We start from the raw sequence: 26,404 nt of genomic DNA, 5'->3' as shown, positions 1-26,404 counted from the left end.
TCATGTGTTATAACAACTGTCTGTTAGGAAACAGATGGAGGTTACCAGTTCACTTTTCATCTGCTTTGAAGAGTCTTGGGTATATGCAACACAAGGAACAGACTACAAGTAACATCTTTTTAGTATCAAATTATTTGCTAATAATATTTAAATGTTGCAAGGTCCAGGACTTTGACCTAAATGAAAAAAATATATTTGAATAGGAACAAGAAACTTCTAAACTTGATTCTAGTTGTCTCCTGGGCACAAACCATTTTTAATACACAGCGTTATCTATGTCCTTGAGTTAAGACATTAGGGCTAAGAGGTTCAAATGAACCTAGAGAGCACTGAAATTCAATGGGATTTGGGTACCTAAATCTCTTAGGCTCCTTTGAAGATACCAACCTAGACTTACACAGTTAACACGAATTTTGCTAACAAGAGTTAAATTTCAGTCGTGTTAGGGGATCACAGAATCTCCAAAATATGGTCTAAATTGGAAGCAAACAAGGTTGTTACTGAAAATAGAAAAACTAGGGCTGTCAAGCGATTAAAAAAATTAATCGCGATTAATCGCACTGTTAAACAATAATAGAATACCATTTATTTAAATATTTTTGGATGTTTTCTACATTTTCAAATATTGATTTAACTTACAACACAGAATACAAAGTGTACAGCGATCACTTTATATTTATTTTTGATTACATGTATATGCACTTTAAAAAAAAGAAATAGTATTTTTCAATTCAACTAACACAAGTACTCTAGTGCAATCTCTTTATCATGAAAGTTGAACTTACAAATGTAGAATTATGTACAAAAATAACTGCATTCAAAAATAAAACAATGTAAAACTTTAGAGCCTGCAAGTCCACTCAGTCCTATTTCTTGTTCAGCCAATCGCTCAGACAAACAATGTCACCTGAAAGTGAGAACAGGCGTTCGCGTGGCACTGTTATAGCCAGTGTTGCAAGATATTTATGTGCCAGATGTACTAAAGATTCATGTGTCCCTTCATGCTTCAACCACCATTCCAGGGGACATGCATCCATGCTGATGACAGGTTCTGCTCAATAACAATCCAAAGCAGTGCGGACTGACGCATGTTCATTTTCATTATCTCAGTCAGATGCCACCAGCAGAAGGTTGATTTTCTTTTCTGGTGGTTCGGGTTCTGTAGTTTCCACATCGGAGTGTTGCTCTTTTAAGACTTCTGAAAGCATGCTCCACACCTCGTCCTTCTCAGATTTTAGAAGGCACCTCAGATTATTAAACCTTGGGTCGAGTGCTGTAGTTATCTTTAGAAATCTCACATTGGTACCTTCTTTGCATTTTGTGAAATCTGCAGCGAAAGTGTTCTTAAAATGAACAACATGTGCTGGGTCATCATCCGAGACTGCTATAATATGTAATATATGGCAGAATGCAGGTTAAACAGAGCAGGGGACATACAATTCTCCCCCAAGGAGTTCAGTCACAAATTTAATTAACACATTTTTTTAATGAGTGTCATCATCATGGAAGCATGTCCTCTGGCATGGTGGCCAAAGCATGTAGGGGCATACGAATGTTTAGCATATCTGGCAAGTAAATACCATGCTATGCTGGCTATAAAAGTGCCATGCAAATGCCTGTTCTCACTTTCTGGTGACATTGTAAATAAGAAGAGGGCAGCATTATCTCCTGTAAATGTGAACAAACTTGTTTGTTTTAGTGATTGGCTGAACAAGAAGTAGCACCGAGTGGACTTGTAGGCTCTGAAGTTTTATATTGTTTTGTTTTTGAGTGCAGTTATGTAACAAAAAAAATCTACATTTGTAAGTTGCAGTTTCACAACAAAGAGATTGCACTACAGTACTTGTATGAGGTGAATTGAAAAATACTAATATTTTGTTTATCATTTTTACAGTGCAAATATTTGTAATAAAAATAATATAAAGTGAGAACTGTACACTTTGTATTCTGTTGTAATTGAAATTAATATATTTGAAAATGTAGAAAAACATCAAAATATTTAATAAATTTCAATTCGTATTCTATTGTTTAACAATGCAATTAAAACTGCAGTTAATTGCGATTAATTTTTTTTTAGTTAATCGCATGAGTTAACTGCGATTTTTTTTAGTCATGAGTTAACTGGGATGTCTTTCTTTATAAGAAGGCAGCAAGTCTAGAGGTTAGGACAGGGGACTGGAAGTCAGGACACCTGGGTTGTTTTTTTTATGATTGCCACTGACTCTCTTCATGATCCTGAGCAAGTCATTCACCTGTCTATGCCTCACTTTTCCCATCTGTGATATGAGGATTATACTGTTTAGTCATCTGTGTAAAGGGTTTTGAATTCCTAAAGTGCAATGAATAAAGTGTTTCAGAATATGTCTCTTTCAGAATATGTCTAGAAATGAAGACACCTGTGTGGAGTCCTGTACACCACTTTCCTGACAAGTTTCTTTATGGCCTGATTGTCACAGCCAGTCTTTTCCTTCTCTCAGGTATAGTTATTTCTTATCTGTAAACCCTTGACTCTGAGCTGAAGCCCCCTGGCTGGTCCACAAGGAATTGGGAGGAGGGAGTGAAGAACCTCTGCTACTAGCACCCAGGGGGAGAGAGGTAATTGGCCAGTCACCCTGCCCCAGCTGGCTGCTGGCATATGCTGCAGTCAACAGCAAGTGCTAGTCAGCAGCTGGACAAGGCATGTTTTGCACCTGCTGTAAGGAGCAGGAAATTGAGTTCAGCAGCACTGCCTGCCCTCAGGGATCCTGCCTGGTACCAGCTGGATGTATCTGCCAGTGTCCTGGTTCTTATTTGCTATGTTGGCTGCTTCCACCGAGGGCAGGATCTAGCCTCTGCTGCCATATGTTGTGCAAACACTGCAGCTGCAAAGCTGTTTCTCACCATGAAGCAAGAGCTTCTCACATGGATATAGCCGCTGCCTCTCGTGGAGGCAGGAGTTATTAAGCCTAAGGAAGAGCTTCCTCCCATCGGCGTAGAGTGTCTCCACCACAAGCAGTGCAGCTGTGCCACTGTAAGTGCCGTAGTGTAGGTGTAGCCTCAGTTGCTGCTGAGCTGTGTTCTTCACAGCAAGGAAGAGATGGATTTACACTACCTTCACTCACACTCCTGCCCCAGTCTCAGAACTGGCCAAAGGTCAAATTAACTCCTGGTGCAGTTTAGAGCAGCCTGAGGGCTGCTGTAAGTTAATTGGCTGCAGTGGCTCCTAAGGGATTGCTCTATGATCTGGAGATTGCTGGAGCATAGTAGTGCCCTGGCCACCCACGAAGGAAGGATGCAGAGGTCAGATTAGATTATCATGATGGTTCCTTCTGAGCTTAAAGCCTAAGAGTTCTGCCAACCTAATGCCACCTGGGGGTTACCCTAGACTGGGGGAATTCCAGGTAGCTGGATTCAGAGCCCTTTTATAACTATGCAAAGGATGACCAAGATCTGTGCTGTGTTCTCTTGCGCTGTTTGAGAACTGAATCCACTCTACTTGGGCTGAAAATGATGATCTCCCTCTGTCTGTCCCCTTCTATGACTCCATTATAGACCTTATTCTGCAGTCCTGACAGGCGAAATGTCCACTGACTTCATGCCCAGAAGTATGTTCATGGGGATTCCCACTGCTGGGTTGGGCTCTATGTTGTAAACCAACCAATTTAGATATAAGGGCCCAGATTTTCCTGTGCCTTGAGCCTTATTTACTCATTTACATCTCAGCCCAGTGGGTGTAAAATGCTGTCTTTCTGATTTCAACTCCCATACACCCTTACTCGCAGGTGTCAATGGTGACACCACATGCAGGCCAACAGGCCTGATTCTAATCTGGACTGGTGTAGGTCAGGAGTAACTCAATTTAACCAATAGAGTTGCACTGGTGTAAATGAGATCAGGACCAGCATACTAGAACATGAGGTTGGTACAGTGACCTGAGCTTTGGAATTCAGGGACTCTCTCACACATTAGATACCAGGCCAGGCTGTGATTATGTATCACAGCAATACTTTATTGACACCGTGGGAGAAAGAGGCTTTGGTAGAAAAGCAACGCTTCAGTTTTAATTGGCCACAGAGAGTTAGACCATAATTCAATCAGTGCTTCTGATTTGAAGCATATGTAGCAGAAATTGGGGAAGTGTCTCCTGGTTTCACAAGTTCATGACCTGTGTAACCTTTATTCAAAGTGCAAACAATCACTTGAGATTTACAGGTCTGGTTTGACTCAGGGGATTTACAATGCTTGCTGTGTATGGCTAGCAATCAGGGTTTGGTGTAAATGATGTCATTAGAGAAAGGGATTGGAAAAAGCATTGAGATATGGTAATAAAGCCTTCAGCCCCCATAGCAGTTCTCTCCTAAGAGGAATAAATAAATAACATGTAAACATGTTAGGACGATAGTAAGGCAAACCTGTAAATCATCACTCCACAGACAGTCTGACTTATAATTCGGATCTAAATAGGCCTCATTGTCCCTATGCTTTGCTACATACAAGGGTCCAAATTATCTGCTGGTGTTAATGGGCCAAATGGAGCAGTGATTATTTACACCAGTAGAGAATTTGGCTCATGGCCTCTCTCAGGTGAGGACAGAAAACTGGATGCTTCTATATGAATAAATGTCATGTACTGGTGTTCTATGTTCTGTGGGGCTTTGTATAGAATAAAGAGTTCAGTTTTGCAGCTTAACTTAATTCTCTGATGGCAGCAGCCACCTTAACTCTGGGCTTTTGGAAGGGAAACAGAGTTTTATTGCTGGATTGCAGCTGATGTGTTCTTTTTCCATTAGCGCCTATTTAGGTTCTAAACAGATCATAAAGACAAAAGAAGCAACAAAATATTCCGACCCTTCTTCCTAACCAACTTCCTAATATTTAATGATTACAGTCAGGTGCTGGGAACAGCTAGCAGCAGCAAGCACCCACACTGAGTAATGACTTCATCTCTGGGAGTGTAGCTCTAGGAAGCCATGGCAGGGTACCAGTGCCTCTTGTTTCTAGCATAGCTGAAGAGAGGTTCTCTGCATTGTGCTGGCAGCCAGGGCTTCTCTGATGCAAACAGCTGGAAGGGAAGTACCCAGGCTTGCACCTATGACTGCACTGCAGCAAACATTACAGGCTTTCCTAATTTTGTGTAGGACTGGGGATTTTAATTTATACACATTTGGGAAAGGTTATGGCAAGGTGATGACTCCAGTGGGACTATTTGTTTGCTACTCAGTCTGATTAAAGGTTGCAAAATCAGGAACTTTCTGACCCAGGGTTGGGCAGGTGGATTGTTACAGACATGCTGACAATACTGCAACACTAGGGTTAAGGAGATAAGGGCAGCAAGAGCTAACAAGTGTAAAAAAAAAAATTAAGAAGAAAACTATCCCAACTTTTCTGAATACTCCCAAAGGGCCCAATCCTGTTATTGTCACTTGCATGAATGTGACCATAGAAGTCAAGGATATAAGACCCTCAGCATAGGCACCGACTTACCTGCTTTCCCCTAGGTGCTCGACCCCCACCCCCACTCCACCCCTTCCATGCGGCCCTGCCCCTTCCAACCCCTTCCCCAAAGTCCCCGCCCCAACTCTGCCCCCTCCCTACCCCTATTCCAACTCCTTCCCCAAATCCCCGCCCTGGCCCCGCCTCTTCCCACTGCCTCCCAGCATGCCACCAAACAGCTGTTTGGCGGCAGCTAGGCAGGAAACGCTGAGAGGTAGGTGGAGGAGCGGGGACGCGGCGTGCTCGGGGGGGGGGGAGGAGGAGGAGGAGGTGGTGAGGCGGGGGGTGAGGTGAGCTTGGCTGCCAGTGGGTGCATAGCACCCACTAATTTTTCCCTGTGGGTGCTCCAGCCCCGGAGCACCCACAGAGTCAGCGCCTATGACCCTCAGTTCTCCATTCTGCTATGGCTCCTTTGCACCTCTCTGATGGTGCAAAGGGACTGGGAGCGATGAGGACGTGGCCAGCCATTCGTTCCCACTGGGTAGCGGGGGACCTCCTATAGTACATAACTGGCTTGGCAGGGCAAAAGGGCCAGTGCAGAACAAAGAATGAGGCCCATGTGGCCAAATTCTGCCCTAACATGCACCCATGGGGTCTCACTGAAATTTGTGTATGATCTGAATTCCAAACCCAGATCCAAATTCTGCCAATAGCTCCTATATTCAGAGTGGGCTGAAGCAAGACCTCTGATCCAAATACCTGCACTCAGTGTTGGGGCATTTGAAATCCAGAGCTGAATTTTGTGCCCATTTCCATTTAACAGACTTGAAATCCCTGGCTTTTCTTTGTTTAATCAGACCCACTTAGGCTCTCTTTGTCAGTGGTGTAGGAGGCCTCAGCTCTGCATTTCAAAGAGAGAAGGAGCCAGAAATAGAATAACCCTTTAATTTTTTGATCATCTTGTGATATTGCTAAAGAGAGTGATTTGGAAAACGGCTGTCATGGGATGTGCACAATCCATTTACATGCAGCAATTATCCTAATAGAAAAGTACCTGAATGAGGTCATGTTGCAGTTTTCTCTCTGAAAAGTGAGATTTCTTCTTCTTCTTTTTCACACCCCCCTCCCACATTTTTACAGAAACAAATTTCCTGAAAGGAAAAAAACTGGATTTATTTGGAAGGAATGATAAGTATGTATCCTTGGCCAACAACAGCATCCCCCACTATGCCAATTCACTGTGTTCATTGATCTAAACAGAACCACAAATGTCAGTTCTTGGACAGCATTTTCATACCATACAAACAACAGCAACTCCACTGACATAAATGGTCTCGAGCTCAGACTCAGCAGTGAAAACAAACATTTAAGGCTGTATCTTTTTGGCACAAAGATAGACATTGAGCTTGCTTTAACTCTTTTTATATGGCACAGTGTGTGCTGCCTATGGGATGGTAATAAGAGACTGCTGCAAGTCTACCACAATGGCAACCTATTGTCTGATAAAGTGATTAACGGAACCATGTGCCTGGAACCCGACGGGAGCTTGGTGCAGAATGGCTACATCACTCGGGGCAGCAGCAGCTTCATTGGCAGCTTGTACTACTTTCAACTGTGGGACAGAATAAGAGAGCTGAGTGAGTTAAAGAAGTGTTCCCCAGGAAATATCATCAGCTGGAGGGAGGATTATTGGCACTTTGACAACATAGTTCCAACCACTGACCTTCATCTACGCTGCGGTGAGTAGTGAGCAATCATTTTTTCTCCCTGAGGATATAGGTAGTGATAAAAACAAGGCATATGTAGCATGAAACATAGAAATCTCCTGGAAATGACATTTTGCCATTGCACAGCGATATATAATGACAAAGAAAAGTAAAATCTACAAGCTTCACAGCTTTCACCTGTTACACTGTCTGAAGCCAAGAATGTTAAAGTGCTGTACAGACACACTTTGAAAATAACTGAATTTAGTTACACTATAAATTGTAATTCCTTCAGAGCTTAACGTTGGACCTAGCATGACCACTAGACAAACATTGTTGGCTTTTTCACTTGCATTTACAAATAACAACTCCTATGTAACGTACAGATGCTAAGGTTCATGGCTATCCAGGTTCAGAAAACCAGACCAAACCACAGAAACAACCTGGGCCAGATTCTGACCTCCATTAGGGCCCATCAACACCAAACTGCTGCTGGTGCAGAGCAACTTGAGTGCTGGCATAACTGGCCGCAGGAGGATCACCCTAGCATACAAGCATCCTCCAGCGGCACAGAGCTGCTGTAGAGGCTCCTATACCAACCTCCCTCCCTGAGGGTGGCCTAAGGGGTGTGGATGGGGGAAAATTGGTGTAGCCAGGCTCTTCCTGCACCCTGACTTTTCCTAGCTGGTATAACAGCTCCTCAGGGGTTACTGGCAGCTGGCACAACTTAGAGCAACCCCTCAGGCTGCTGTAAATTGTGCTGAGGGATTGACCTGGCATACAGCTGGCCCAGCACTGAGGGAGGTAAAAGGAGTTCAAAGACACTTCTGGATCTTCACTGTCTGAGTTACGCTGAGTACCTCTAGGCCACAGCTCAGGATCTGAGCCCTTGTAATGATACAGTCAAAAGTGACTGACAAATTCCCAGGCAACTTAACCCCTTTGACTTGAACAGAGTTAGGCCAGCAGTGAAGGTGACCTATCATGTCCTAACAGGTCCAGTGACATGCTCCCACATGACCTGGGGCACCCCAAAACACTTTCCCTTTTAGCCCATGATAAATGCTATATACTAGGAGTGTGTGTGTTAGCAAAAGGGGAGGGGTGAGGAGTGGGGACTAGACCCAATCTATACAGTGTTGCAGACTATTGATTTATATTGTCTTGTTGGCACCTACGTATTACAATTCCTCGAGATATTTTAAAATGCTTTCTTCTAACCAGATGGGAAGGCAACATCATAATTGGAATGTTAAAACAAATGGTTATAACTCATTTAAATGATCATGGGGGCCTTCAATTTGAGTGACATACTGGAGGGTCTCATGCTGCCAGTATGAAAACATCTTTTAAATTTCTAAACATTATAGATGACAATTTCCTAACTCAAAAAGTGTTGCAGCCATCCTGGTCCTAGCAGATAGAGGAACTGATCAGAGAACTAAAATTAATGTTTGCTAAAGTACAAGTGATCATACTTGATCACACTTATAATGTGCAAGCAGAATAAAGTCCAGACTGGTAATATGTGTTCTTGGTGTTTTAAGACAGCCAATTTCACAAAGCTGAAAACAATTGAGCCAAGTCAGCTGGGAGGAATAATTTAATCAGAAAAATGTGAAAGATAATTGGCAGTCTTTTAAGAACACCTAATTAAATGCTGAAAAATTCACAACCAAGGAAGACGTTACCAGTTAAAAAAATCATACTGGTGTAGAGGGGAAGTGAAGGCAGCTATAAAGACAAATGGAAGAAAGAGGAAGTTGGTAGTAATGAATATAAATCAGAAATTAGAGATTGTAAAAAACTGATAAGGAAAGCAGAGGGACACAAGGAGAAATCTATGGTCAGCAGAGTTAAGGAAAAGAAGAGATTTTTTAAATATATCGGGGAAAAAAGCATCCTAAAATGGTATTGGTCCATTACTGGTGGAAATGGTAGAATTATCAATAATAATACAGAAAAGGCAGAACTGTACTTATTTCTGTTCCGTATTTATGGAAAAAAAGATGATAATGTCATATGATGATGAGACATTCTTTCCATTCCACTAGTATCTCAGAAGGACATTAAACAGAAGCTACTAAAGTTAGACATTTTTAAATCATCAGGTCCAGATAACTTACATCCAGGAGTTTTAAAAGAGCTGGCGTAGGAACTCACTGGATCAAGAAAGTTCATTTTTAGTAAGCCTTGAAGAACTGGGGAAGTTCCAGAAGACTGGAAGAAAGCTAATAATCTGACTTCAGTGGCAGCTGAGAGTGCTCAGCCCTTCTGCAAATCAGACCCCAGGATATCAAGATGGCACCCCAAAAATGAGGAACACACAATTAATAACCCTCTGTGACAGGTTTGGTTTAAGTGATTTCCCAGCATCACATAAGAACTCTGGGCAAGGAGTCTATCCCTGCAGAGAGGCAGGGATGGACTCCACTTCTCCAGGGCAACATTCAACTGCATTAACATTGAGAACATCCTCTCTTCCACCAGTCCTCTGCCTCCTTCACTACACACCTTCCAGCTTCTGTAACAAATGAAGCAGGATGTCTATAGACAACAGCCTCCTTTACTACACAACCCTGATTCACCCCAGAGCAAGTCCATTCTGTGCACTCAGTGAGGCAGGGGTCCTATGGGAAAAACAGTATGTGATCTTCTTATAAGACTCTACCATAATGCTCAGGCACAAGGGAGCCAAATTAAGGCAACTTTAATCTTAGCATTTCCTAACTTTTGAATGCTTGACTCTGCATCTTTATTAATGTTGTTTTAACAGTTTGATTTGGAGGGAGGGTATATTTTCCAGGTTTTTTTTAAAAAAAGCAAACTGAAAAATCATAAACAGAAATTCCATCATGTGGCATCATCCTGACACCCACAAGTCATCAGCAGGGCTGGAACCTCTAGATCCACCACACAGACCTGTCCCTTGAACTAACAGAGTAACTTATAGCAGTAGTAGGTTGTCATCCTCTATGTGGACCAGCTCTAGAGGGAGATGAGATACACACTTTGCCAGTGGGATACCTGGATATCTGCTTGCAACTGAGAAATGGTGAGTTTCATTCCAGACTCTGGCGGGAAGTGTTCTGTAGCGGGCAGAGACTTTTCTTGACCCCTTCTGCCCCATTTCTTCCAGGCTGTTCTTGTCCCAGTCCTCAGGCTTCTCATCCCAGTACCAGTTGCATTGCCCAGCCAATCCTAGTTTCCCACTCTGGGCTCACTGTCCAAATCCAAATCTCCTCCCTGGCTCCTACTTTCTCCCCCAACGCCACATCCAGTTCCAGGCTCCCTTCTCAGCCAGTCCCAGTTGCCCCCTCCTGGCTCCTTGACCAATCTGTCTCTCCCTCCCCCACCTTCCCCCCACTGACTATCATTCCCAGTCTCCCTCCCTGGCTCTTCATCCAATCTCAATCTCCCCCCATCCTCTCTTTGGCTCCTTGCCCTAGTCTCTGCCTAGCCAGTCCCAGTTCTCCCCCTCCCACATACCTAGCTCCTTATCAAATCTCTCTCTTCTAAACCCCCCCCACACACACACACCTAGTCCCAGTCTCTTTGTCCAGCCCTCCTCTACTCTGCCTGGGTGACAGCTGCATGGTCATTGAGAGCACATGAGAGAAAGGGGCTCAGTTCTGGTATCTGGCCCCACTTGTCCCATAGCAGCTGGCAGCAGCAGCTACAGGGAAAGTTATTCTGCGTTTCCCTAGTTCTGGGCTGGAGCATGTTCAGCACTCTGTGGGATCAGCGCATGTGTCATCTGTTCACCACTAGGAGCTGTGAGGGGATGGAGCACGCTCACCGAGGACAAAATGTTCAGGGGATTTAGCGGCAAAAATCTAAGTTTCCGCTAAGCATCTGCAAACTGTGATTTTTCAGAGGTTTATAACTTGGCCATATTTGGGCAGATTTTCACAAGGAGGGGAAAAGGCACATTCCTGATACCAGGGTGACTCCCCTACCTAATTTCAAGCCCCTGCTCTAAAGCATGGGGGTGCTAGATTTATTCCAAGAACAGGTCGTCAGAATTTTCCAACATGGGTAAAACATGGTACTTTTCTCCAGCCTGCTTCTTAGAAATGGCAGAACTGTTTTTGGCTGAAATTTTCTAATAAAATTCAGCCGGAGGCAGACACCTGGTGTGGAAGATTTCAGATCAAACATTTAAAGTCTGGCAAAGTTATAAGCAACTGAAACCAGAGTTTTATGATGGGCAGTGCTACAAGCCCCACCTGTAATGTTAGGAAGTTCAGAAAACTGGGTAGATGTTCAGTTAGAATAAAAAGAAAAGGAGGACTTGTGGCACCTTAGAGACTAACCAATTTATTTGAGCATAAGCTTTCGTGAGCTATAGCTCCCTTCATCGGATGCATACTGTGGAAAGTGTAGAAGATCTTTTTATACACACAAAGCATGAAAAAATACCTCCCCCCACCCCACTCTCCTGCTGGTAATCACTTATCTAAAGTGATCACTCTCCTTACAATGTGTATGATAATCAAGGTGGGCCATTTCCAGCACGAATCCAGGGTTTAACAAGAACGTCGGGGCGGGGGGGGGGGGTAGGAAAAAACAAGGGGAAATAGGTTACCTTGCATAATGACTTAGCCACTCCCAGTCTCTATTCAAGCCTAAGTTAACTGTATCCAATTTGCAAATGAATTCCAATTCAACAGTCTCTCGCTGGAGTCTGGTTTTGAAGTTTTTTTGTTGTAATATTGCAACTTTCATGTCTGTAATTGCATGACCAGAGAGATTGAAGTGTTCTCCGACTGGTTTATGAATGTTATAATTCTTGACATCTGATTTGTGTCCATTTATTCTTTTACGTAGAGACTGTCCAGTTTGACCAATGTACATGTCCATTTGTGCTGGAAATGGCCCACCTTGATTATCATACACATTGTAAGGATAGTGATCACTTTAGATAAGCTATTACCAACAGGAGAGTGGGTTTGGGTTTGTGGGTGGTGGAGGGGGGGTGAGAAAACCTGGATTTGTGCTGGAAATGGCCCAACTTCATTATCATACACATTGTAAGGAGAGTGATCACTTTAGATAAGCTATTACCAGCAGGAGAGTGGGGTGGGGGGAGGTATTTTTTCATGCTTTGTGTTTATAAAAAGATCTTCTACACTTTCCACAGTATGCATCCGATGAAGTGAGCTGTAGCTCACGACAGCTTATGCTCAAATAAATTGGTTAGTCTCTAAGGTGCCACAAGTACTCCTTTTCTTTTTGCGAATACAGACTAACACGGCTGTTACTCTGAAACCAGTTAGAATAAAGGCTATGGAATCCTGTTTTGCTCAAAGACTAAGACTATAGTTTTGTAAACCTACTTACAGGAGGGCTGTAAAGTTTAATTATGTTTGAGAGTCTTGTGTCAAATCTTGGATATATTTTATAGGAACATTTGCATACCCTATATATTTCTTCCTTTGCTTTTTATTACTACTTTAACAACTGAAATTTCTGAGCAATCTCTTGTACACTAAATAGAAACAAATAAACAAAAAGGCTCACTTGGGATAGCAAGGGGTGTTACAAATATATGTGTTGCGATTTATGTGCCATTTGTCAGAATTACAAGGTTTCAATGAGCATAATTTTTATGCATTGTTTACAGTGGACTAAAGCACAGAGGCTCTGTGAGAATGTTTGTAGCATTGGTATCACTGGATTTTAGAGCGCAGAAGTCAGAAATAACTGTGCTTAGTAGATGCTATGTAATGAAATGCCATGTCACAGTGCTATTTAAATGCAAGTGACAGTCCTTGAATGGGAGTTTTGCTTGTGCATATACTATAGAATTTATGCTCTGAAAAAACTCATTACTGGTGACTGCACTGCAATTTGTTCCCATTTACAGGTGTTTGATAGCAGGACATCACTTCAGTTTACCGTGTTCAGTTAAACATAAAACTAGATAGCAAACATGGAGTTTTACAGGGGAACTTTGTAACTAGCTGTTCTGGATATTCTGCTTGAATACTGAAAAACTAGTGGTCCTGTCACACAAAGCCTTTCTGGGGAAAGTCAATGAAATTAACTCACATGAGTAAAGCAGGCGTGAGTCCTAAGGGAGTACCTTTACTCTATATTGAGTGAGACAGACATCACAAAAATACTCTTCACTTAATTTACTCAGGTTTTGCCTTATGATGGTCAGTAAGAATGTTACTTTGCCCTTAGCATGTCTTTCACCCAAAGAGCTCTCAGCACTTTAGAGATGTTAATTATTTAGAAGGTGGTGAGTATTTTTAGCACTATTTTACAGATGGGGCAGCTGACGCACAGAGAGGAAAGCTGGGATTTTCAAAGGTCCTAAGGGAGGTAGGTGGTTAACTCTATTGATAGTCAATTGGAGTCAGTGCCTGTCTCCCTTAAGCCCCTTTAAAAATCCTAGCCCAGCTGACTTATTCACAGTCACACAATGAGTCACTGAGAGAGCAAGGAAAAGAATCCTGGAACCTCAGCTCCTTATCCCATGCTTCACTAGATCATAACTCCTCTGTCTGGGACTCATCTACTGCAGCTATTTGAATATTGGGGACAAGGGACCACCATCTTAAGTGGCCTTACTGTGAGTCTTAAAGAACTGTTTGCAGGACTGACTCCACTATGTTAGCCAGTCCCAATTCTCTGACAGGGTTGCCCCACTCCTGGAAGTAGTCCCTTCCAATAAGATATGCAGGACATATGCACCAGGGGCAAATTAAGGTTGAAGAAGAAACCATAATTCTGGAATTTCCTAACTTTTGAAGACCTGACTTTGCAACCTTAATATGTTCTTTTAACATAGGAAATTGCACACAAAATCTAGGTTTTTAAAAAAGTGAACTGAGAAAAAGAGAAATCCCATCATGTGGCATTATACTGGTACCTAACATGGTTCATCAGTAAGCCGAAACCTTAAGATCTAGCACACAGACCTGCCACTTGAGCTACCACAATAACCAACAGCAGATTGTCATCCTCTGTGTGGACCAGCACTAAAGGTGGTTGGGGACTCTTTGCTAGTGGGTTTCACAGATAGTTGCTGACAGCAGAAGAATGGGTGACACTCGGGAATCTTGGGTTCCATTTCAGACTCGGGGGGGAAGGGTCCTCTAGTGGACACAGACTCTTCTGCCCTGTCCCCTCCAACCTGTCCCTGACTCAATCCTCTCTCTTCCCTACCCTTGACTCCTTGATTTAGTCCCACTCTCCTCATGCACTCAGTCCCAGCCTCCACTTTTCAGGCCTCTCATCCCAGTCCCAGTCTCCTTGCCCAGTAGATGCTGGTCTCACCCTTGCAGACTCCCCATCCCAGTCCCTTGACCAGCCAGTCCCAGTCTTCCCCTACCCCAACTTCCAGTGCCAGTTCTCCTCTCCCCCCTACCAGCCGCCAGTCCCAGTTTCCACCCACCCGCCCTTTTTGGTCTATCTTTTGTCCCCACTCCATTTAACTCAGGCAGCTCCTCCTCCATGTTGCCTGGACCCAGCTTGGGGGTGGGATACTGAGGAGAGAGAGTCTCAATACTCTCAATTCAGGTACCCAGACCCAACATTGCCTACAGCAGCCCAGAGCTGCAATTGGAGGGAAGGTCCTGCTCATCCCCAGGCTTGAGCATGCCCAAAGTGAACAAAATCATGGGGGAACTTAGCTGCTAAAATCTCTACTGAAGATGGATGAACTACAATTTTCCCAAGGTTTATAACTTGGTTAAAATTTGTCTGGAGTTTCACAGGGAGGGCAAAATGCACATTCCTGACACCAGGGTGATCCTGCTGCTAAATTTCAAGTCCCTGCTCTAAAGCATGGGGATGGCCTTTCTGTCAGGGAAAAAAAGAGGTTACCAGATTTTTTTTTAAAAAAACATGGGCCAAACAACATTTTTCTCTAACCTTATTCTTGGAAACAGCTGAACCATTCTGGCTGAAATTTTCCAAAAATAAAGAAAAGTCAGCCTGAGGCAGATACCCAGCATGGAAAAAGTCAGCCCAAACAGTTAAAGTCTGGCAAAGTTATAAGCAACGGAAAACAAGCGCCTAACAATCTTAATAACAAGCAATAGTACCAGCCCCACTGATAATGACAGAGGACCTCACTTTCCAAAACTCAGTTAATCTTTCACAATTAAAAACGTGGGTCCTGATTCTGTTACCAAGTCAATGGAAAAACTCTCACTGATTTCAATCAGAGCAAGAGCAGAGCCTTTAATATTAATTTAAAAGAATCTCATGGTAATGACCATGGACTGTGATACATAAAGCATACTGGATATTACAATTCACATGCTCACTTATTTGCTGGTCTAATTTGTACAGCTCTTTTATTGGAATTATGCATGTTTTGGAGAATGCCAAAGAGAATGCCATTTGCTAAAGCACTAAATTCAAACTCCATGATTTGGATATTATAATTTCAGTAGTATGGTATTTTTCTAGCTGCAGATCACATCTGTCATCTCTCCTCAACCCTCATTTTATGAGCAGAATTTTGTGCAGGTTAATCAAAACAAGTGATGTTATGGGATGCAGGTGTCTAGCCCTACATCTGTGAAACAGTAACGATCGCTGACATGATAAACACAGATTTTCTTTTTCAGGTGATAATGAGGGAGAGGGATTTGAATATGTTATATCGTAATTATACTTGATTTGTCATTATTTAAATGAAAAATGCATCATGAGATACGTCTCTAATTAGAGTGGGTTTGATTTTTGTTTAGCAATTTATGTATCTTTAGTCCCCACCCCCAGACTTTGCTGGATCATTATACCTGACCCCCTTTGACCTTGTACATAGCCCCAAGGCAACACTGTTTGAAACATGACACCATTAACACTGGAAACCCGAATGTAATCTACAGCAATTAAGTTCTGGTCATAAACTTCCATTATTTGGAGAAGAATCAGCAGCATATGTCACAACTATAAAGACAAATTAAAACCTAGACTTTGTGCAAAGCACAATCAATTTAGTTTAGTGCTTGATAAATCTTATTCAAACAGCACTTTTGTATTTCTACAAACTAGTTGGGGAAAGAACTAAAATGAAAAAATAAAAATTTATTCTAAGAAGAGGGCCTGGTAAGGTGACATTTCACTTTTATGGTTTCTCATTACTTTCCCTAGATCACTGTAATAAGCGGGAGTGGATTAAGGCTAAGTGAGACCAAGGTCACGATACCTTATTAATAGATTCCAAAGCCAGAAGGGACCATTGTGATGATCTAGTCTCCTGTATAACACAAGCCATAGAACTACCCCAAAATACTTCCAAGAGCAGATCTTTTAGAAAAACATACAGTCTTGATTTAAAAATGGTCAGTGATGGAGAATTCACCATGACCCTTGGTAAATTGTTCTAACGGTTGATTACTCTCTGTTATAAAATTACGCCTTATTTCCAGTGTGCTTTGTCTAGCTTCAACCTCCAACCACTGGATCTTGTTATAACTTTCTCTTCTCGAAGAGACCATTATTAAATATTTGTTCCCCATGTAAGTCACCCCTTAACCTTCTCTTTGTTAAGCTAAACATATTGAGCTCCTTGAGTCTATCACTATAAGGCATGTTTGCTAATCCTTTAATCATTCTCATGGCTCTTTGAATCCTCTCCAATTTAACAACATCCTTCTTGAATTCTGGGCACCAGAATTGGACACAATATTCCAGTAGTGGTTGTATCAGTGCCAAATACAGAGGTAAAATAACCCCTTTACTGCTACATAATGTTCCCACTTTATGCACCCAACGATCGTATTTGTCTTTTTGGCCACAGCATCCCATTGGAGCTCATGTTCAGCTGATTATCCACCATGACCCCAATTTTTTTTTTGGTCAGTGCTTCCCAGGATAGAATCCCCAGTTGTGTAAGTATGGCCTATATTCTTTGTTCCTAGACACATACATTTAGGCGTATTAAAATGCATAGTTTGTTTGCACCCAGCTTACCTTCTTCTGTTCCTTCTCTCTCAGAGAGAACGTTGTCCTCCTTGCCCTGACAGGTACAGTTACTGGGGGCAGACGATGGGGGTCTGGTCCTCCTCACCTTATTAGCCTATAGATATGACTGCAGGACTCATGCATTTTCACTCCTGGTTCCCTCTGCCACTTTATGCACATGGTTGCACCTCTATAGACAGAATCATCCTCCCTGCTTTCGGTGGATGACTTGATATGGCCCTCCTAGGGCTTGAACCTGCACCACTCATGCAGGATCCATCTTTTGTTTATTCCATGATTCATTGCTGTGTCAGGCCCTCTGAGAGTATTAAGCCAAGCTCCCATGGACTTGGAGCATAAGTTAAGGGGCGGGGGGGGGAAGCTATGGGAACCCCCTTGTGAAATCTCAATGTAAGGCTCTTCAGTTTGCCAGCTGCTGTTTAGAGCATGGACCCAGACTCACAAATCTCTGAAATATTAAAAAGAAAATCCTTGGTGAATGTGGATTCTGTTTTGTAGAGCAAAAAGGTTTTCCTATGAGATGTCATTCTTATTGTATGTACCTCCTGGAGTTACTGTGTTGAATAGTGTCTCTGGCAGGAACCATTTGACTCATCCTGTGTATATTTTATAGGCCACAGGATTATAAGGGAGACATATAGTTAGACAAAATTTTTCTTCCATTACTGCAGTCAACATGAAACCAGAGATAGAGGTTTGAATTAGTGAGATGTGGATTTCAGAGAGCTCAGGTTTATTTTAGGACTACAATATAGCTAACAACATCTAGATTTCACATTCCCCTGTGGTACTGGGGGATGTGTTTTCCACTGCCTTGTTTTGCCTTGTCACTGTAGAGAAAAAAAGCACAGCACTTTCCTTTAGGGTTCCTCTACTTGTGTTATTTTTCTGGCTTCTTCTCGTCCATATACTGTGTGTGTTAAACAGCATTTATGGAAAGGGTTAACCATGCCCTCTGGTTGAAGGCCTGTATACCGAGCTTCTGGGTTTGGGTTTGTCTTGTAGTTGGTTGATTTGAGACTGAGGAGTGAGGACATGACAATTTGTTCCAAATAGCGGAGCAGCAAATAATTATTTGGTCAGCTCAAGTTACTGTCCTACTGCAGTCTGCTGAAAGAATGTACCTTGGAGTCTAGAGGAAGGGAGAAAATGGAGGTAGAGCAAATGAGACCTTTTCCTTCCAGAAGTTCAGTGGCCCCTCTGGAGCAAGAGGTCTGAATAAACAAAAGCAACCCCCAAAGCATATGCTTCACTATACCACAGTATCATGATCCATCAAGTACTGTGTGAAAAGGTGTCTGGTTTTTTTATTGCATCCTAGTACAGGTTGGGAGCAGCAACAAGAAGTCAGTCTCTTGGTTAGGGGTTGGGTTACAAGAGCAATATTCTATAAAAGGACAGCTGACTCCCCTGGCATCTGAAAATGCCACAAACAAGGGTGTGAACTGACTGCTGGACTATGCTGTAATACTTGCTCTGGAGTGGCCTGTACACCATTATGTTTTTCCAACCATCCACCACTCTGTCTGGTGGACTGAAATAAGGAGACCCAGTTCTTTGCCAATTCTGAGTGAAGTGGCTCCACTGTTATTACAGATATCTCGTTCCTAAAAGTACTGTTTCCCACTTGCAGCAATTCTTGGAATTGCACTGAAAACATGGACACACACCCAAGAGGAGTGGACCTTACACTGGACAAGAGCAGGAAGGGGTTAATGGACTGACTCTTGAAGCTGGCCTGTAACACCTTCTAGTGCTATCAAGGCTGGAAGATATGAAAAAGGAGAAAGGAGACCCCAGAATAGGATTCCTGAAAGAGGGATTTTGAGTCTGAGGCAGCGAGGACCCAAGAAATGGCTTAACAGCTTGGAGCATGGAACTCTAGGGGAGAAAACTGGAGTCTGGACTTCATGTTGTCTGTAGGCTATGTCTATCTTACAATGCTATAGCAGCACAGCTTCAGTGGAGACAGTCACTACAGTGATAGGAGGGATTTTCCTGTCACTGAAGTTAATCCACCTCCCTGGGGGGGTCTGTCTACACTTAAAATACTACTGCAGCACAGCCAGAGTGCTCCAGTGTAGACACAACCTACGCCAACAGGAGAGCTTCTCCCATCGGTGTAGGTAATCCGCCTTCCCGAGAGGTGGTCGCTAGGTTGCTGAAAGAATTCTTCCATTGACCTAGCACTGTCTACACTGAGGGTTAGGTCAGCATTGATACGTCTCTCTGGGGTGTGGTACCGATGTAAGTTCCCAGTGTTGACCAGCCCTTATTGTTCATTTTATTTGTTAATAAAGTCAGACCTCAGGAAGAGATGAATTTTGACTCTACACAGAGTGCATGGCCAATGCCTTAGAGAAAATGGGGGTAGGGGGCGGGAGTGAGTTTATAAGATTTCACAAAATACCAGCTCTAGGGAAGAAACAATTACTGAAGCAGAGCCATTCAATCAACATGCATCAAATTCAGTACTCACGGGCTCCAGCCCAAGTCTGAACGTCAATACTCCAGTTTATAGCCCTGCAGCTCAGCTGTGAATGTTTTATTGCAGTGTAGACATACCCCACATTACTCTTACTCAGGGCAAGAATGCCAGTCTCTGAATTTCCTCTGAGTGGAAAGACGCATCAGAAAGTTCAAGCAGAGCAGCACAATTGCACCAGGAAGGCAAAGTGTTGTGAGTGTGCTATTTTTTTTTTTTTTTAAATAATCAATACCACCATGCAATGCATCTACAGTGATTCAGTTCATTGCTGTTTTCTGTTGAACATATGAGTTTGTATCATCCATTTTGCTCTTGTCTGGCTGACAATGAGGCAGGTTGCATATGAAATATAAAGACTTATCTGGTTTGACAAGGTGAGTCATTTTAAGGATAATTAGCTGACTAATTCTCAGTTCTCTCCATTTGGAAAATAACAGGAAAGCTGCCCAAGCGTATATGATGGGAATCCTTTACGACATGTTATCATTAAACATTCAGAGGCCGTGCATTTCACATTCTCTACTGCATGTTAGCCAGTTACCTCTTTGTATTCAGAAAAGTTTCCTCCTGGAAGCTAACATTTCAGTTTAGCCAAATCAGAAGCAAACACAGATTTCAGTCTGCATTCTAATTGGAATGCAATATTCTCCAAACTTCTCTAGTATTTTCCTGATGAACGGCTCCATGCTACCTTTCACCAAACTGGGCAGAGGTGGAGGGGGTTATAGAAGAGAGAATTATCTGTGCTGTATAACACCCTGCTCCCTGAGAAGTCCCAGAATCCCTTCTACAGCCACTCCATAGGATTGCACGTCTATTAATGTTATATATGCCATCATGTGCCAGCAATGCCCTCTGCCATGTACACTGGCTAAACTGGACAGTCCCTACTTAAAAGAATAAATGGACACAAATCGGACATCAGGAATAGTAATATACAAAAGCCAGTAAGAGAACACTTCAATCTTCCTGGACATTCTATAACAGATTTGAAAGTAGCTATACTTGAACAAAAAAACCTTCAGAAACAGACTTCAAAGAGAAAGAGCAGAACTAAAATTCATTTGCAAATTTAACACCATTAATTTGGGCCTGAATAGGGACTGGGAGTGGCTGGCTTATTACAAAAGCAGCTTTGCCTCTCCTGGAATTGACACCTCCTCATCTATTATTTGGAGTGGACTACATCCACCCTGATCGAATTGGCCCTGTTAACACTGGTTCTCCACTTGTGAGGTAACTCCCTTCTCTTCATGTGTCAGTATATTTATGTCCGCATCCGTAATTTTCACTCCATGCATCTGAAGAAGTGGGGTTTTTACCCACGAAAGCTTATGCTCAAAGAAATCTGTTAGTCTTTAAGGTGCCACCGGACTCGTTGTTTTTGTGGATACAGACTAACACGGCTACCCCCTGATTCTTGTCTCCATAGGATTAGGCTTCCGTTGCTGTGGGGGTGGGAAGCAGCATCTCTCCAGCAGGTGTTCTGTCAGATATCCATGTCGGGCTTAATGCTGCTTCTCACTCCCAGTCACACCCAGGAATGGGAACCAATGTCAGCATAACTCCTAAAGGAGTCTTTGTCAAGAGGAAGGGGTGAATGGGCAGCACCATGGACAGACAGACGCACTCCAAAGGCATTCCTTCCTCTGGATATCCTGGGATGTGTAGGGTTTGGAGACCTCCCCAATGAGCCCAGGAGAAAAGAAGGCTGAGGGGAACCTGAGAACAGTCTATAATTATCTCAAGGGCTGTTATGAAGAGGCTGGTGATCAATTGTTCCGCATGTCCACTGAAAGTAGGACAAATAATGGGCTTCATCTGCAGCAAGGGAGATTTAGGTTAGATATTAGGAAAAATGTCTTACTATTAGGGTAGTTAATCTCTGGAATAGGCTTCCAAGAGAGGTTGTGGAATCCCCATCACTGGAAGTTTTAAAGAAGAGATTGACAAATGCCCATCAGGAATGGTCTCGGTTTACTTGGTCCTACCTCAGCACAGGGGACTGGACTTGATGATCTTTCAAGATCCCTTCCAGCCTGACATTTCTGTAAAATGCCTCCCTACCTCGGGTTAGAAGGGGATATCAGAGGTGAAGTGTAAATATATATTTATTTCTGGATCTCTTATTTCATCTCCTCATAGGAATATAGGTTTAAAAGAAAACACTTAACAGCTTAGTGGCCAGAATGGAGGGAGAAACTCATAATGTACGTGATAATTTATACCAAGAACATGTTATAATGATCAAGTTTTATTGTTCTTTAAGATAAATACTGACTTTGGATTTGTTTCTGTCAACAGTCTCCTTTTGGGTCAATAAATCTGGAAGGGACCTTGAGAGGTCATCTAGTCAAGTCCCTTGCACTCATGGAAGGACTAAGTATTATCTAGACCATTCCTGACAGGTGTTTGTCTAACCTGCTCTTAAAAATCTCCAATGATGGAGATTCCACAACCTCCCTAGGCAATTTATTCCAGTGCTTAACCACCCTGACAGTTAGGAAATTTTTCCTAATGTCCAACCTGAACCTCCTTTGCTGCAGTTTAAGCCCATTACTTCTTGTCATATCCTCAAAGGTTAAGAACAACAATTCTTCTGCCTCCTCCTTGTAACAACAAATCTTCTGGTTCACTTCAAAGGAAGTCCGTATCTGCTTATTATCCTGCACCACCTGAGCACAAGTATGTTCCTTGGTGTGGGGGTTCTGCAGAAGTCCCTGTAATAAGAACAGTCCTCTGTTGTACTGGTCATTGCTGAAGTTTAGTCTCTTTTACAGTAGCTTTTCTCTTGCATATTCATTTTGCCTCTATCGATTTTTACATCTTTTATTTATCTTCTCAACAGGCTCAGAGGAAGCATCGTCAACAGCTGCTACTCCATTATCTCCACCCACATCTACTAATGGTAGCACTCCAAGTATGTGCCTTTCTTGAAGCAAGGGCTGTAAATGTTAAAGTGATCATCACTGATAAGTACCTGATTCACGTTACATCCATAGAAACACAGACTTTTAAAAATGTCCATTTATTATTGTTTCATGTAAAAATACGTATGATTCTAGATAGCGTGTAATGCAAAGTGAAAGATGGCCCTGATATGTTCACTGGTGTGAAATTAGAGTGAAACAGTGGTAAGTTGGGCCATATATCTAATATCAATAAATATTACACAAGCTCAGCAGAAAGAGAGACCCTGTTTAACACACAGTGCCAAATCCTCAGCTGCTGTAAGTCAGTATAGCTCCATTGGTCCCTCTGTCTTCTGAGGTCAGAAGTCTGGTTCAGCACTGGATTACTCTAATTTTATGCCAGTCTCATTCTATTTAAATCAGTGGAGTGACACAAGCATAGAACTGGATCAGCACAGTACTGAACCAGGCCCCAGAAGAGCAAGGAGGACACAACTTATGATAGAAAACTTAAGCAAATTAGTCTGATATTCCATAGCGCCATTACATGTACGTTATGCAATCTGTGTTTGGTTACAACATATTGGTATATATGAAAAGTTACCCTGAAATCTTCAATTCATGTTGGCTTTAAAAAGTAATTCCTAAGTGTTAATTATTCACCTGTAATGACATGAGTTGGTTTTCTCCAAGTTATTTTTCCCTAACAAGATTTGTTAGTACAAATGGGCTGATCCTGCAAGGGGCTGGTCAGGTCCAGGAGTTGATTTCAGCTGGGGTTGAAGATGCCCAGCACCTCACAAGATCAAGCCTAAAATGGAGGACTCCTGGTAGCAGCCAAAATGTGCCTGTATTTGAAGGTTATTATATCTGGATTAAGATGCATTTCAAAATGTTTTGCTTTCATAGCTTCCACTGGAGATGCAACAACTGAAGATATGACCATAACTGTTCCTGGATATACTACTGTACATTATACAACCATACCTGTCCCTGAGCCAACAGAGATGACAAGAGCTGAATCCTCTACTACTGCTTCAATACCTCAAGCACCCAAGACCACATCAACAGTTAACCCTGATGGGACCACACATAAACTCACATCTTCTTCCATAACATCAATGCCCAGTACCACAGTTACCGTGCCCAGGACTACGCATCCATTGATATCTGCTGGGACCACAGCTTCACCCACATCCTCTTCCATAACATCAACGCCCAGTACCTCAGTTACTGTGCCCGGGCCTACCCACCAATTGATATCTGCTGGGACCACTGCTTCACCCACATCCTCTTCCATAACATCAACGCCCAGTACCTCAGTCACTGTGCCCGGGCCTACCCACCAATTGATATCTGCTGGGACCACTGCTTCACCCAAACCTAACGAGACTGTTCCTACCTCCACACTTGGTGAGGCTACATCACAACCTATTGTAACTACATCTACTGCTAAACCCGCTAGTATTTTGCCTGTTTCCAGATCAACAGTGACAAACCATCCCGATGAGTCGAAAGAATAGTAAATATGGCAGGCGACCAGCTTGGCTTAACGGTGAAATCCTAGCGGATCTTAAACATAAAAAAGAAGCTTACAAGAAGTGGAAGGTTGGACATATGACCAGGGAAGAGTATAAAAATATTGCTCGGGCATGTAGGAATGAAATCAGGAGGGCCAAATCGCACCTGGAACTGCAGCTAGCAAGAGATGTCAAGAGTAACAAGAAGGGTTTCTTCAGGTTATGTTGGCAACAAGAAGAAAGCCAAGGAAAGCGTGGGCCCCTTACTGAATGAGGGAGGCAACCTAGTGACAGAGGATGTGGAAAAAGCTAATGTGCTCAATGCTTTTTTTGCCTCTGTCTTCACTAACAAGGACAGCTCCCAGACTGCTGCGCTGGGCATCACAACATGGGGAGTAGATGGCCAGCCCTCTGTGGAGAAAGAGGTGGTTAGGGACTATTTAGAAAAGCTGGACGTGCACAAGTCCATGGGGCCGGATGAGTTGCATCCGAGAGCGCTAAAGGAATTGGCGGCTCTGATTGCAGAGCCATTGGCCATTATCTTTGAAAACTCGTGGTGAACAGGGGAAGTCCCAGATGACTGGAAAAAGGCTAATGTAGTGCCAATCTTTAAAAAAGGGAAGAAGGAGGATCCTGGGAACTACAGGCCAGTCAGCCTCACCTCAGTCCCCGGAAAAATCATGGAGCAGGTCCTCAAAGAATCAATCCTGAAGCACTTACATGAGAGGAAAGTGATCAGGAACAGTCAGCATGGATTCACCAAGGGTAGGTCATGCCTGACTAATCTAATCGCCTTCTATGATGAGATTACTGGTTCTGTGGATGAAGGGAAAGCAGTGGATGTATTGTTTCTTGACTTTAGCAAAGCTTTTGACACGGTCTCCCACAGTATTCTTGTCAGCAAGTTAAAGAAGTATGGGCTGGATGAATGCACTTTCAGGTGGGTAGAAAGTTGGCTAGATTGTCGGGCTCAACGGGTAGTGATCAATGGCTCCATGTCTAGTTGGCAGCCGGTGTCAAGTGGAGTGTCCCAGGGGTCGGTCCTGGGGCCGGTTTTGTTCAATATCTTCATAAATGATCTGGAGGATGGTGTGGATTGCACTCTCAGCAAATTTGCGGATGATACTAAACTGGGAGGAGTGGTAGATACACTGGAGGGCAGGGATAGGATACAGAGGGACCTAGACAAATTGGAGGATTGGGCCAAAAGAAATCTGATGAAGTTCAACAAGGACAAGTGCAGGGTCCTGCACTTAGGACGGAAGAACCCAATGCACAGCTACAGACTAGGGACCGAATGGCTAGGAAGCAGTTCTGCGGAAAAGGACCTAGGGGTGACAGTGGACGAGAAGCTGGATATGAGTCAGCAGTGTGCCCTTGTTGCCAAGAAGGCCAATGGCATTTTGGGATGTATAAGTAGGGGCATAGTGAGCAGATTGAGGGACGTGATCGTTCCCCTCTATTCGACATTGGTGAGGCCTCATCTGGAGTACTGTGTCCAGTTTTGGGCCCCACACTACAAGAAGGATGTGGATAAATTGGAGAGAGTCCAGCGAAGGGCAACAAAAATGATTAGGGGTCTGGAACACATGACTTATGAGGAGAGGCTGAGGGAACTGGGATTGTTTAGTCTGCAGAAGAGAAGAATGAGGGGGGATTTGATAGCTGCTTTCAACTACCTGAGAGGTGATTCCAGAGAGGATGGTTCTAGACTATTCTCAGTGGTAGAAGAGGACAGGACAAGGAGTAATGGTCTCAAGTTGCAGTGGGGGAGGTTTAGGTTGGATATTAGGAAAAACTTTTTCACTAGGAGGGTGGTGAAACACTGGAATGCATTACCTAGGGAGGTGGTAGAATCTCCTTCCTTAGAAGTTTTTAAGGTCAGGTTTGACAAAGCCCTGGCTGGGATGATTTAATTGGGGATTGGTCCTGCTTTGAGCAGGGGGTTGGACTAGATGACCTCCTGAGGTCCCTTCCAACCCTGATATTCTATGATTCTATGAACCTTATCTACAGATACCAAAACCACATCCAAACCCTCCGAGTCCACATCTGTAGCTACACCTGATCTGTCCACTACAGTAAAATCAGATAAAAAAGGGATGGAATTTGCATAATTTTCTGTGGGTAAAGAGTAGTGGACTATACAGAATGCCAGATTTAGTCTAAGCTTCTACATTAAACCATGAAGAGAAATACCCCTTCTAATGATCCAGCCCTAGTAGCAAGGAAATGAGATAAGAACTCTGATAGTTCTTAGGCACTGTTTAGCCAGCTAAGAGCATCACTTTTAATCCATAGTATACAATATCTTTCTTAAAATGAATGGAAACATGACAACCTGTTTGAGTTTCTCTTTTTTGCAGGCTCTCACATTGTTGTCCCTGCAGATTCATTGTGGGCACAAATTAG

The 26,404-nt window shown here is 43.0% G+C and overlaps 1 protein-coding gene across 1 annotated transcript; it reads left to right on the top strand.

Annotated features, from left to right (window-relative positions):
* The first annotated feature begins 2,251 nt into the window (after positions 1-2,251).
* On the top strand, positions 2,252-26,404 carry LOC122461849 (cell wall protein DAN4-like). Its single transcript, XM_043523060.1, has 4 exons — positions 2,252-2,477; positions 22,409-22,480; positions 23,382-23,982; positions 26,383-26,404. Exons 1-4 carry the CDS (start codon positions 2,387-2,389, stop codon positions 26,402-26,404), a joined length of 786 nt encoding a protein of 261 aa, XP_043378995.1. The 5' UTR covers positions 2,252-2,386.

This window comes from Chelonia mydas, chromosome 9 (assembly GCF_015237465.2).
Source record: "Chelonia mydas isolate rCheMyd1 chromosome 9, rCheMyd1.pri.v2, whole genome shotgun sequence".
In the NCBI taxonomy this organism is placed as follows: domain Eukaryota; kingdom Metazoa; phylum Chordata; order Testudines; family Cheloniidae; genus Chelonia; species Chelonia mydas.
The sequence above is the reverse complement of the archived record's forward strand: the minus strand, read 5'-3'. Positions and strand labels throughout refer to the sequence as shown.